This window comes from Sebastes umbrosus, chromosome 13 (genome assembly GCF_015220745.1).
Source record: "Sebastes umbrosus isolate fSebUmb1 chromosome 13, fSebUmb1.pri, whole genome shotgun sequence".
Lineage (NCBI taxonomy): Eukaryota > Metazoa > Chordata > Actinopteri > Perciformes > Sebastidae > Sebastes > Sebastes umbrosus.
In genome coordinates, this window is record NC_051281.1 from 2,252,156 (window position 1) to 2,265,726 (window position 13,571).

The window sequence follows — 13,571 nt, forward strand, 5'->3', positions numbered from 1 at the left end:
CCAAACGACAAAAACAAAGATTCATGATTCTAAAAAAAAACACATACATTTTTATTTTACAAAAAATATACAGTCAGCTAAGAAAATAAATATGTATTTAACATTTATACAAATTAAAATAGTTGTAAACAAACACTTAAAACCAAAAACACTCCACTCTGAAGCAGTTGTGTACAGCAGGCCTTCACTGAATGATGTAAACATTTAGATTCATAAGACTGATCATAAGCCCATAAATATCCTGTTACAAACAAAAGACTTAATAACGGAGTTCATCGCAAAACTTCAGACACAAAACATATTCTGTACATCATTAAAAGGTTCCTTCTGGTGTTCCTGTTAAGAAAACGTGTTGAGTAAAACTGAGGTAAAAAAATGTGTAAGTCTCTGGGGATGGTATCCGTACTGAGACGGCGTGTCCCTCCCTACGCTCCGCTGTCCAGGACGACGTTTCCGTCTTTGTCTTTGACCCGGAGCCGTCCGTTGGGATAGCGGGTTTCCTGCCTGCCGTCGCTGTAGACTGTCTTCACGGTGCCGTCGGGATACTCCCTCCTCTTGTAGTCGGCCGTGTGGATCTCCTTCTGGCCCGTGTTGAACAGGATCTCCTTGGTGCCGTCCCTGAAAGACGCAGCACGCGTTCACACCCAGTTAGTGCTCATTTAAGGTGGAATTTGAAATAGAGACAAACTTGTGTCACAACGGAGGAAATACTCCAATCTGTTGTCTAGAGCTGCAACAAGTATTCCATTAATTCAGTAGAAAAATAGCTGCCAACTATTTTCAGGATCGCCTTCGCCTAACCTTCGTCATTTCTAAAGCAAGTCCCGTATGTCTGTTCCATTCTCGGGAGGGAATTTCCTCACATTTGGCACAAACGTCCACTTGGACTCGAGGATGAACTGAATCGAATTTGGAGGTCAAAGATCACCGTGACCTCACAAAACATGTTTTTGGCCGTAACTCAAGAATTCATATGCCAATTATGGCAATTTCACACAAATGTCTAACAAGATAAAATGATGACAACTGTAGTTTAATGTAACTTGTAAATACAGTTGGAGTAGAAGTATGAAGTACCTCAATATTGTACTTAAAGGTACATTTTTTGTTATATTTGAAATTAAATTATAATTGAAATTCTCTTTACATCCTGACAGCAATCAATAAATCAAATACTCTGACAAAACAAAATCTGGTATCTGTGGCTGCTAGCTTGGATCATTTTAAAATCAAACTCTCCCACCTGCAGGAAGTGTCAACACTGGACAACAGTGAGCATTTTTAAACAGAAACTGTAATGTTCCTCCTCACTTGATGTAAAGTTTTCCTCACAGACTGAATTAGTTGATTTAGTACCAACAGAAGCAGTTTCCTTACGGGTTGACTTGTATGATGGTGCCGTCCGTCAGCACGCTCTCCTCCCGGCCGTTGGGGAAAAGATTCTTGACCGTCTGGTCTGGGAAGGTGATTTCTTTACGGCCGTCTGGGAAATGTTTCTCTGGAGCGGAAATAAAATAAACCAGCGTATTAATGTACAGAACAGTGTAGTAATAACCAAGCTGGTTTCAGGCGTTGACAGCCTGGGACAACATTTTCATTTTGCCATGCAAAATTCATTACCAGCTTTCATTTTATTATTTATTTTTCAATGTACTCCTTGTACAAATTTAGCCAGTACGCATATCATTTTTATTTTTTTTTATTTATCTGCCAACTGGATTAAAATAAAATCAGCAGTCTGTCAAAATCCAATGGTGGAACGCAACTAAGTACATTTACAGTTTTGAGGAACTTGTACTTGAGTAATTTCATTTTATGCTACTTTCTACTTCTACTCCAATACATCTTAAATGTTGTACATTTTACTGCACTGCATTTATTTGACAGCTATAGTTACTTTGCAGTTTCAGATTATCAAAATATAATTTATACAATTATTTATACAAAATATAAATCAAATAAATTATGATTATTTATTAATATACATTAAGTTGCACAGCAGTTTATAAAGTAGATCAAATGAGCCCCACCTTTACTATCTGCATCATTAAAGTGATCATCACACACTGATGCATCAATAAATATAATCAAATACGCTGCAACTGTTTTGATAACGGATTGATTTCACTGATGACTCGGTGAGAGCCTCTCACCGGTCTGGTTGTTGGGGAAGTGCAGGACCTCGATGCCGTCTGGGTAGGTGATGTGAGTCGTCTGGGCGTCGGCGTAGAAGTAGATCTGAACACAAAGAGCAGAGCCGTGATGAGAGAGTTACCGGGAGGTGAATTCAGATTTATGACATTAAACTGTGAGCTCTCAAGGTACACAAAGAAAAATCAACTCCTCTATTATTAGAGAAACTTAAAGTAAGTTCAATTGTCCACGTCAATGTCACAGCCAAGACTTTTCATATATAACTTCACAGTGCTTACAACCTTCCTCACTTTAACGGTGAAAACAAGTTTATTTCTACAATAATTAAGTCTTCAAAAGTCCATAAACAGCCTCACTAGAATACAGTCCATGTAAAACAATATAATCTCCTTTTTAAGACTGAAGATACCTTTTGCCAAAAAGATGGTATGAAAAATGATAACTAACAATTTGCTCAGTTTTAGTATTCCACATGGAGCATATCTGTGTTGAAATCCCAGCAGAGCAGGTAGATGGTGTTCATTTAAGCCCAGCTGGGTGCAGGAGAAAACAACAAGAGACCTTGAAGGTTGAATCATTACATCATAAACTATTTATGAGTTGCAGTATTCAGTGCGTGCGGGTTGCCTCTCGTTTTCCTGTGTTCAAATCTCAACCAAGGAAGTTTGACTGGAAAAAGTTAGTCAAAAGCGTCTGCCACATGAATTTAATGTAAACGTCTCACCACTCTCTGGTCGGCTGCGACCTCTTTGGTGTCTCCGTTGAAAAAGGTGACTTTAACCGTCAGTCCGTCGGCTGAAACCTCCTTCTTGGTCCCGTTGTTAAAGACGATGAGGCGATCGCCACCGGCCAGAACCTTCTCTATCTGGAAAGATCACAACACCAGCAGAGCTCCATCAGCAAAAAAACAACTACAAAACAACTTCTCCATACTAACACCAACTGGTGTGGCTTTGGTGAATCTGAACTAACCCTTTAAAACACCAAAGTCTCACAATAACACTAACTAACTAACCGATCAAGGCAGTGGTAGAGCAGCAACTCCTGTGTTCTGAGAGGTAAAATTACTCTTTTTTTCCAATGGAGTCTGGTGGCTTTGAGGAGAGCATAGATAACTGTTTCTCACCCTCCCATCAGGGTGTGTGATGACCTCCTGAGCTGATTCTGGCTCTTTGGCTTCGCTGCACTCTTTTGGTTCTTTTGGCAGAGAATCTCTTTTCTACGATGAGAAGATGATAGAAAACAAAACATTATTAAACAGTGGTAGACAGCAGCATGTCCACGACCCTGAACAGGACGAGAAGGTAAAGAACATGGATGATTGGTGGATCTGTTGAGAGGAGAGAGCAGCACTAACGTAAGCGTCTCTTACTGGAGAGCAGCTGTGTGAGTGTTCTTGGTTTGGCGGTCTGTCCTGGATCTTGCTGGCAGGTGTTGAACTCTCCTCTGTCCTCCTGCCAGGCAGCGAGGAAGAGGAGGAGGAGGAGGAAGATGAAGAGAAGACTGGCGCTGATGGCCTCCTCAGGCTGCTTTTTATCCCGCCTGACAATCGACCCAAAGCAGAAACATTTTAAAAACAAATCTCGACCTTTCTCAGATATTAAAATGTTCAAGGTTGATTAAATTAATTGTGGAGACTAAAATTGGGGATGTTGGATTACAACTAATTAGTTTTGCAGCCTGCAGGACTCAGGGGGTTTTGTGAGTCCAGTAACTTTTTCTTCTTTTCTGGTCTCAGACCAGCTCCTGAGGGAAATCTCTGTCTCTTTAGCTGTCAAATGATCCACTATGTTCACCAGCTAGTCCTTCACTTAGTCTGTGGTGCTGATCAGTAGTGTACAGTGGGTTTATCTCAGCTTTGCCTGCTGCGGCTGAAAACGACACTGAAAGCAATGAGAGTGAACCAAAACAGTGAAGTTACGGACTGAAAGTCACTATAAAGCCCCATTAACCAAGACATTTAAGCGGGCATTGGTAGAGTGCAGGTAAACAGTCCATGTAGAGAGCAAAAGAGGTGGAACACATTGCCGAAATGCCGGCTATCGTCTTGACGATTTAGCATTTATTAGCTAAAAAATAAACTGTTAACGGAGGGTAAATTGGCTACTTGTGGAGCTGCAACAATTAATCAATTAGTTGTCAACCATTAAATTAGTTGCCAACTATTTTGATAATCGAGTTGAGTAATTTTCAAGAAAAAAAAAAGTCAATTCTCTGATTGCAGCGTCTTAAATGTGAGTATTTTCTGGTTTCTTAACTCCTCTATGATAGTAAACTGAATGTCTTTGAGTTGTGGACAAAACAAGACATTTGAAGACGTCATCTTGGGCTTTGGGGAACACTGATCCACATTTTTCACAATTTTCTGACATTTTATAGAGAATTAATCAATTAATCAAGAAAATAATCAACAGATTAATAGACAATGAAAATACAGTAGTTGCAGCCCTAGCTACTTGTGAAAAGATCCAGTCGTCTCCCCAGAGGCTGAATCGTTGTCAGACCTACGGTATAGCCGACGGGCTACGAGATTGTGTGATCCTTCGTTAATATAAAAAATATTGATTATAGCTGCTTAAAAGTCAGATCTTTGGGGCAAAACAACCAAATGTGAGTCTGGTTACATATCTGGTGGATTAAAGAGCTCAACAGTAACACCACACAAATGGTTTAGTGATCCAAGGTAGAGTACTGTCCTGTATATCAAGCTTTGAAAAGAATTTGCTGTTTGAAGAACCTCCGTAGTGCCGTATGTTTCCATCAATGCTTAATTGATTTCATCCTCAAAACAAAGCACCATTATGAGGTTACGGGTCTGCAAAAAACCTGTAGCTGTAGAACCCATGTGCCAGATATCTATACATGGTGCTGATTTTGTTTTCAGTAGTAGAACTCTCCCACCGTACCTGTAGTACTCTGACTGATCTCTCTGGAGCTCCTTCTAGCCGCGCTGCTCTCTGGAGGACTGATGCTGCTTCTTCTGGTGTCAAGAGGACTCTGAAAACACATTTCAATATTATAGCAAGGTAAGTAAAACACACACATCGTCCAAGTCGCACTGATTTAAAATATTTAATTCAATGTTATATTTGTGATCCTACAATTGAAAAAAGTGATCTTTGACAATATATAACCAATAACAACTAGTATAAACATGCTTACAGCGAATTTCACTCCTTTGGTCACAGATGTCCCGTTGTTCTCACATATTTTGGGAGCGTCTTTCATTTCGTTGTCCTTCTCTGCAGTGACAGGGTTTTTCTTCCAGGCACTGAGGCGGAGCTTTTCCAACATACGGATCTGAAATTAACAGAGAAATTAGACTTTAAACATATTTAAATGGCTGCAACTACGACTAAATCATGACAGCAAAATAACACAAGAGTGTTATTATTCAGAGACTCAAAGATTATTTAACTATTACACTTTAGCTACAAGCATTCAGCAAAGATAAACACGTTTTTTAAAACAAATTTCATCCGATCACAATGCAAGGCTGACCACCTCAGGATGTGGTCTGGCTTTCTGCATTTACACCTGGCATTAACATGTGTTTCTCCTTATCCAGATACAGATGTGTGTGAATGGGGTCAAAGGGGTCAGAGGTCAGGTGGGTACCTCGTCCCGGAGAGAGCCGTTCTCCTGGCTGAGGGAGTCGATCTGCTGCCTCAGCCGGCTGTGAGTCGACGCCCAGCGACTCTCCCTCCCCCTCAGCTCCTCCTGGAGCGAGCCCAGCTGCTGCTTCAACACCTGGCCGGGACCACAGGGACAGATTAATATTAATATCCTCCTTTTGTGCTGCTCAACAGGTCAATTGTCTGTCAACTTGTTAGCAGACAGTTGCTTATTTACACATCCAGCAAACGTTGAAGTTTTAAGGAATGTGCATGTAAAGTTCATAAAAAGTCAACCTAACTATCCTGAGACCGGGCATGATTGACGTGTGAATTCACCTGGATTTCCTCTCGCTCCTTCTTGTCAGGGATGGCTCTGGCGGCCGACGCGTGCTTCTCAAACAGTTTGCGCTCCTTCTGCAACTTCCTGTTCTCCTCTTTCTTGTACTCCTCAAACTTGGCCAGCTCCTCCGCTCTCCTCTGCTCAAACTCCAAACGCTCTTTCCTACAAAGTAGACATAAAATTAACAAGTGAAGGAGGAGGAACAGGAAATCCAACGCTGTGGAAGGTAATTGAAAGGGTAAACATTAAGGGATGCATCACCTGAGATGTTCCTGGTTTTTCTCGTTCTCCTGTCTCAGTTTGGCAAGGGCGGCGTTCTCCTTCTTAAATCTCTCGATCTCGATCTCCAGTTCCACCAGTCTCTCCCTCAGCTGTCTAGACTGGACCTGCTGGCCTGGACACGAGGACACAAACACACATAAATTAAACACCAATTGAACTGTCTCTGTGACCAAAATCACACTGAAAACTAAAACTGCTGATCTGTAACCTTTTCTATTGGAGCTGCCTGCACCAATATGGAATTTCGGGGCCGATAATTATCTGTTAGATGTGGCCGATTACGATACAATGATCATACAAATGCAATAACGTGAAGAGGGCAATAAATACCTAAATTTTAGATTGACAAGTTTGTAATACAACACCAATAAAGATGTAAGGTGAAGTGGTTGATAGTGCACTTGTCTCCACAAACACATTTCAGAATTTTTTTTTTTAAAAAAGCTGCTGTTGATAATCAGAAGATTTTTAAAATTTAAGCCAGGACATATTTCTACCGTTATATAAATTCTTGTTGAGGTCTCATCTTCAAGTCTCATCATCAATAGGTAAAATCATAGGTAAAATAATAAGAACCGATATTGACAATGAAAATAAGTCATGAATCAAATGCCAATCAAATTCATGTGTTAACAGCGTTGAAAATGTGCTTCCTGTCTGACTGTAAATAGTGAAAATAAAAGTACTGAGTCAGGTTATGATGTTTAAAAGACCACAGGTGTTAATCTCACCTGTCTCCTCCTCTGACTTTTTGGACTCAGGAGCAACAGGAGCAGCAGGAGGAGGAGGGAGAGGTGCAGTCTGGGCCTTTGGCTTCAGTGAGGGGAACAACCTGGTCATGAGCTGTGAGGCAGGAGGAGGAGGAGAAGGAGGAGGAAGAAGATCCGAGCCCTTATCCAGCTCCACTACTTTGCTCGCTGCCACCTTCCTCAACAGAGTCCGCGGTGGTGGAGAGATCCCATTGGCTGGACTAACTCCTCTACTGTCATTGGCCGTGCCGACCGCGGTGTCCTCCAGGTCGTTCCACGTGTCGTCGTCGTCAAACACAACTCCACCCTGCTGCCCGTCTCTGTCCTCTATCAGAGTGGACTCGTCAGCGTTGCTGAGCGCGCCATCGCTCTCCCCGCCGTCGTCGCCTCGTGTCACATCTGAATCCCTGCAACTGTCCTCGTCCTGATACGACCGCTTGTCGTATGGCGGGTTGGACTGTGCGGGAAAGCAAAGGCTGCTGGGAAACGAAGCTGGTTTGACCGCCACTTCCTGGTCTTCAGATTCAGAGCTGCCACAGGATGAAACATCAGAGATCTCCTGTCCTTCCTGCTCCTCCTGATCCTCGATGCTCGCCTTGTTCTGGAGGGCGTCGTCTCTCATCTTCACCACGACCACTTCTGAGTTCACGGAGCTGCTTTTACACGCCAAGCCACCGCTACTGTCAACACCGCTGCACCTCTGACTGCCTCCTCCGGGTGGCGACTTGATGGGGGTGGAGGAGAGCCGCCGTGGGTGCAGCCCCCTGTAATGCTGGTCCATCTGGAGAACCTGCAAGTACAGAACAGAGTCTTTGAAACCACACAGTCGACAGGTCAAATATAGTTGGATAAAATCCACACAATCAGGTCTGTCATATTTGAATAAAGGTTGAATAAAGCACCTTTATGACAAAGGAGGAGTTGGAGGAGAAGGACAGCTCCTCGGCCGCTTGCTCCAGCAGCTCAAACTCTCCCAGCTCCATGTTCTCCACCTGCAGGTCACAATCCCAGCGCCCGAGCTTCTCCTGGAACGACAACTCAAACGACTCCTGTGGAACTCCGTCTGCCGTTTCCACTCTTGAACCACAACTTGTCTCTCTAGCAGCATCGTGTTCAGCCTTCTCTGGTCCTCTTAACACACCCACCTGTTTGGTTACAGGGTTTGGCTGCGTGTTAGGACCGGTGTTCCTCACAGTCTGAGCCAACTGACCCACTTTCCTATTATCCTGCTCCTTTACTTGCCAAAGGTTATGTTTGGTTTGTCTCCCCTCCGGGTCAGTTTGAATGGACTCCGGTCCGTCTGTGTTCTGTCTTTGATGACTACCCAAAACCTTCATCCGTGCTGCCTTACTCTCAACTCTGATGTCCCGAGGTGGCGAGATGAGACCTCTCAGTCGGTTTTCCTTGTTGAGCGTGGCGGTTTTACGCTGAACGGGAAGCCGCTGCTGGACGCCACCTCTCTGGATAGCTGTAGGCTCTGAGTTGCTGCGGGAGATTACTCTGGCCTTGAGCGGTGGTTTTAGGTCCTTTTTCACCCCCATTTTTGGTAGCGAGGCTTTGCGATTGTTAGTAAATCTCGAGAGGCCGTCGCCTCGCTTCAGGAAGGCCCTCTTAGGAGGGACAGCTTCAGCTCCATCTTGGCTCTGTGAATGTCAGGAAACACAATGAAGGTAATGTGAATTTGGATGTTTGTTGCAGCACTTAAAACAACTTGGTATTGTAGCAACTCTAAAGCCTGATGCAGTGTTCACACTACAAGTGACTGACGTCTGACACTTACAGTGAGAGGGGATGAAGTAGCAAAAATGAAATGATAAAAATGGAGATGATGAAATTGCATGTGAATTGAAAAATGGAGCCATAAATATGGATGTGAAATGAAAAATAAAGGGATAATTATCAAGTGATTTGATTAATTTAAAAGCTGATTTGACTAAAACAGTCGTGAGATGATGAAAACAGAGCCATGTTTCATCATTTTCACCATCTTACATTCATTATTCATTATTCACAACACCCAACTGACATTTGTTTATAGCACACAATTGTTTTTACTTCCACCCTATCATAAAAAAAAAAAAAAAGAACACATCCACTCAGCGAACCGCAATCTCGACTTTGTGCAGACATTCGCCTGCACTGTAGTCAGTGGGCGTGGTTTTTGATTGACATTTTGGGAGGAAGTAACAACAATCACGACTGTTTTAGTCAAATCAGCTTTAAATTAATCAAATCACTTGATAACGTATCACTCCATTTTTCATTTCACATCCATTTTTACGGCTCTATGTCTCAATTCACATGCATTTTTATCAAGTAATATTTGTGACCTCCACCCCTCATAGACACTGGTGGCTGCATGATACACTACACATTAAAGTTGAGCTGGCTTCTTTTTTTCAGCGCTCCAATGACGCAGCGAGTGTCAACAAATCATATTTTTTGTTTCACCCCACAATTCCTGTTCCGTTACATCTAAAAGAATTAAAGAAAAACATATTCTTACATCTACGAGCGCTTGAGCAACACTTCAACGGCAACTCAGCGACAATATAGCTGGCCACACGCTGACCGTTTAGTTGCTTTTGTTACTCGTAGTGTGAACATTAGATGTCAAAGCTTCCTTGAATGCAACAATACAGAGAGGCTCTGCTTGCAACTACATTACCATTTGATCATAATAACAGTCAGTCCACTGTCCACTGTGTTTTCATACTGACTAATGATTTACTTTTCTTGTTTCTAAGGAGACCCTCGTTATATTCTCTGACCTGCTGTTGCCGGGCAGACCTCAGCCTCTGCTCCTCAACCCTCATCTGCTCCTCCAACAGCTCCTCAAACGTCTTCTTCTGACCCCCGATACCCGACTTTATAGGTCTGGAGAGGGACACAGACACACAAACACGGTAAACGTATGTACACAGGAGAGTTTGTCAACATATACACTCATAGAAAACAGTAAATATAGGAGCCACACTGGTATGTTCCTGCTGTATGACTGGCTGGGTTTATCTCTTCCTGAGATTCTAATTTTAACACTGAATAAAATATTAGGATATAGGATTTACCTGTCATGGAAGACTTCATCTTCTTCTCTGCTGTTGTCTTCAGTCAAAGCCCCACCATTACTTGGTATTAACGTGTCATCATGCTCATGAAAATGGCTAGTATCTTCTCTGGAGTTCCACATGCCTGTAGGAAACACACACAGTTAGAAGTGATCTATCTTCACAATCATGTCATGAAAGGTAAACTTGTGCTGGCTGCTGTACTCCAGATGCAAATACGAAAACTGTACAAAAACATTTCTCTCACCCTCTTCCTCATCGTCCACCTCCTGACAATCTTGACCTCTTGGTAGCCGCTCCGGACTTTGTGCAGGTGAGGGCTCTCGTTCCTGTCGGAGGCCACAGGTGGAGCCCTGTGAGGCCCCACGGCAGTTTATGGAGGGGCTGTATAGGCTCTCTGTGTAACGACAGGCTCTCTGCAGCGAGTTGTCCTCCCATTCTGCTCCTGACAGCCCTGAACTCTCTGTGTCATCTGTAAGATACATTACAGGAGAAATTATATACACATAAAGAAGCTGGAAGCAAATACACTCTCCAACCTATATATTTTATATCTTAAATGAAGCAGTTATTCTGGTCATTATCTTGTTTTACCTTCTATGCAGTGCTGGGATCCGTTCATCATTCCCAGCAGCCTCTGCTGCTCCTCTTGGAGGCGAAGCAGCTCCTCCAGCTGATGAGCTTTTAGCTGCTCCTGCATGTGCTGCTGCCATTTCCTCAACTGCACAAACACACAGTATTATATCTTAATTAGCCATGTAGGTATCACTCTTATCCACAGTGTCTCACTGTCTTTTTCAGTCGGCTTAAACACATTTCAACTACACACTCGGCTTTATATTAACTCACTGGTCACAGTGACCTCACACACTGACACTAATTCCACCTCAGTGCTTGCCAACACGACTGTACACTGTCTGCACATACTATTAGTTAACATATTAAAAGTGCTGACTGAATTGCACGCACAGTTGCACACGCTAACCGTCACTATTTGAGTCCTCGCCGACATAAATAGTCTTCGAGGAAAAAATACTAATAATAGCATCGAGAGGTAAAGAGAGTGTGTGGGAGTGTGTGTGATGAGTCTGGGGGGTATTAAGTAGACAGGAAGCAGCGATATAGTCATCATTTAAGTCCTCACAAAGTGCTAGAAATTCACTCCTTCAGGATATCAACTAATGTCCTAACATTTGTAATGAATGTGTTGTTGCAGGACTATTTCCATTTGGTTTAATATGATGAGATGGTAAAACTAAAAGGACCTTCTCCCAGTATCAGAATATATCACTATCTGTTTAGGTATGGAAGATCAGCACTTAAATTGTAAAGCATGGTAGAGGGAAGAGCGGTCAATTTCAGCTGGCATGGTCAGGTATTTCAGATATTATTCTGGGAGAAATCTGACTCAGAATTTAAACTCTTTGTAGTGTTAATTTTGACAACCAGACTGATGATTCTGATTGAGAATAATAACCAAAACTAATGATATTATTACAGTGACAGGCAATTAATATGTGTCCCAGCCTTGGCAGAAAAACAATATCAATTGTAGGAGACAACCAGATTCTGAATAATGTCCTTACTGTACCTGTTCTAGCTTCATCCTTATGGGCACATCCTGTGATTTGCTCGCCATCTCACCCAAACTGTCCAACTCTCCATCTAGATTCCTCGGAGCCACAGAGGAGGACAGCCCGCTCACTGGCCTGTCAGTCCCGGCCTTCTCTCCTCCAGGCGACCGGGCAAACCCATCCACACCGAGGCAGCAGCTGCTGTCTACAGAGCCGGGCAGAGGGGCGAAGTCGGAGGCGAAGGAGTCGTCTGGCTCAAGGGAAGGGGATGATCCCACGGCAGTGGAGTTGTACCGCAACGAGCCAGCTAAGTCAGGGCAGCCCGGGCTGAGGATCACCCCGGCTCTTGTGCTACTTGGCAACCAGCGTGCCAGGAAGTCTGCCTGGGAGTGCTGCAGCCCGGCTGGAGATGACATGGTGACACCACTCTGTCTCAGGCAGGACTCGCTAATCCGGGATTTGAGTAACGGGTTTAGGTGACAGGTTAATCACACCGTGATTAAACACCGGACAACACGCTCCAGATGAGGCCCAGGTCCAAGAAAACTAGCTATATATAAATTAGTAACTGGGTTACGTTGAAATAACATTAGCTAGGACAGGGTTCGGCAACCTTCACTATCAAAAGAGCCATCTGTCTGGAGCCGCAACACATGTGAGCATTGTGATGAAGGTAACACAGTTTATAGTCTGAGTATAGAGTATATCAGTGTAATGCAGTGAGGGCCACAGAGACAATGTACTACGGAGTATAAGGGCCACATTGAGGGGAAAAAAATCTGAGATTTACACAATAAAGTCAGAATATTAAGAGAAAAAAAAGAAAATAACTCGTAAAATTACTACTTTATAATATTGACTTTATTCTCAGAATATTATGACTTTATTCTCATAAACTTGTGAATTTATTCTCATAATATTATGAATTTATTCTCATAATACAACTTTTTTTCTAATAAACTTGTGACTTTATTCTCATAAACTTGTGACTTTATTCTCATAAACTTGTGACTTTATTCTCATAACCCTGTTATAGGGTTACCTAGTCAGCATGTCACGACATCAGTGTCACTTTTAACTGACTGTTTGGTTAGCAACGAACTAACAGCTGAAAACATGAGACTGAATCACTAACAGACAACATGACGTCATCTCTCAGCTCAGATCAGATCACAGTTTGATGGAGCTCTTCAGTGCATTTAAAGGCTCCCCGGTGATATCTGACTGTTGTTAGACGGCTACTACACATACTACAAAAAGTGTTTAAACACGTAGTTTACACTGTAGTAACGAGGCAGAAACATCAACAACATTAATAAAGGTGTGAATAAACGCGTTATTTACCTGTAACATCGACGAACGTCCGTGTAACCGGAGTGAAAACCTGCGCTTTAGAAACATAACAGACAGGAGATTCGAAGCCTGCCGCCATTATCAAAACAAAGCCCGCGAGAGTAAAAGAACGACTACAACCCAGGTGTTGCATTATGGGTAATGCAGTTTTACTGTTTTGTTTTTTTAAACGCTTTTACATTATTTGTTTTATTTGGCTTTTTGTTTCATATAACGACTGTACTAGTTAGACTACGCATCAACTACTCGTTTTTAGAATATTAAAAATTAAATTAAATTTAAAAAATCAATAAATAGTGAGTTGTATGCGGTTTAACGGTGCTTCGCAAAATGCATTTCACAATAAAAATCATCAAGAGAATAAAATCTGTTTGAGTATGAGTTTTCATTTTTTTATACTGAGATTCTTATGTAGTATTTGCTATATTATATAT

General features: G+C 42.4%; 1 protein-coding gene across 3 annotated transcripts; it reads right to left on the bottom strand.

Moving 5' to 3' along the window:
* Positions 1 to 32: 32 nt before the first annotated feature.
* cenpj (centromere protein J) lies at positions 33 to 13,411 on the bottom strand. Of its 3 annotated transcripts, none has more exons than XM_037790428.1 (19): positions 13,129 to 13,373; positions 11,802 to 12,187; positions 10,805 to 10,931; positions 10,458 to 10,682; positions 10,211 to 10,334; positions 9,914 to 10,019; positions 8,045 to 8,785; positions 7,125 to 7,932; positions 6,373 to 6,505; positions 6,108 to 6,273; positions 5,773 to 5,904; positions 5,317 to 5,454; positions 5,061 to 5,151; positions 3,527 to 3,696; positions 3,281 to 3,373; positions 2,879 to 3,019; positions 2,154 to 2,238; positions 1,378 to 1,498; positions 33 to 618 (listed from the first exon to the last, which is right to left on the bottom strand). In XM_037790428.1, exons 1-19 carry the CDS (start codon positions 13,268 to 13,270, stop codon positions 426 to 428), a joined length of 4,122 nt encoding a protein of 1,373 aa, XP_037646356.1. In that variant the 5' UTR covers positions 13,271 to 13,373; the 3' UTR covers positions 33 to 425. The 3 variants fall into 3 exon arrangements, with proteins under 3 accessions (XP_037646356.1, XP_037646357.1, XP_037646358.1); XM_037790429.1 differs by having other exon boundaries at positions 11,802 to 12,231; positions 13,129 to 13,370; XM_037790430.1 differs by lacking the exons at positions 33 to 618; positions 1,378 to 1,498; positions 2,154 to 2,238; ... (1 more) ...; positions 3,281 to 3,373; positions 3,527 to 3,696 and adding an exon at positions 3,749 to 4,037 and having other exon boundaries at positions 13,129 to 13,411.
* Between the last annotated feature and the right edge of the window lie 160 nt (positions 13,412 to 13,571).

Excerpts from the sequence above, each read along its gene's own strand:
- cenpj (XM_037790428.1), bottom strand. The coding sequence starts at position 13,270 with ATGCAACACCTGGGTTGTAGTCGTTCTTTTACTCTCGCGGGCTTTGTT. Across the intron at positions 6,506-7,124 it reads AAAGTCAGAGGAGGAGACAG|GCCAGCAGGTCCAGTCTAGA; the intron begins GTGAGATTAACA and ends CCTCGTGTCCAG. Across the intron at positions 5,905-6,107 it reads AGGAGCGAGAGGAAATCCAG|GTGTTGAAGCAGCAGCTGGG; the intron begins GTGAATTCACAC and ends GGTCCCGGCCAG.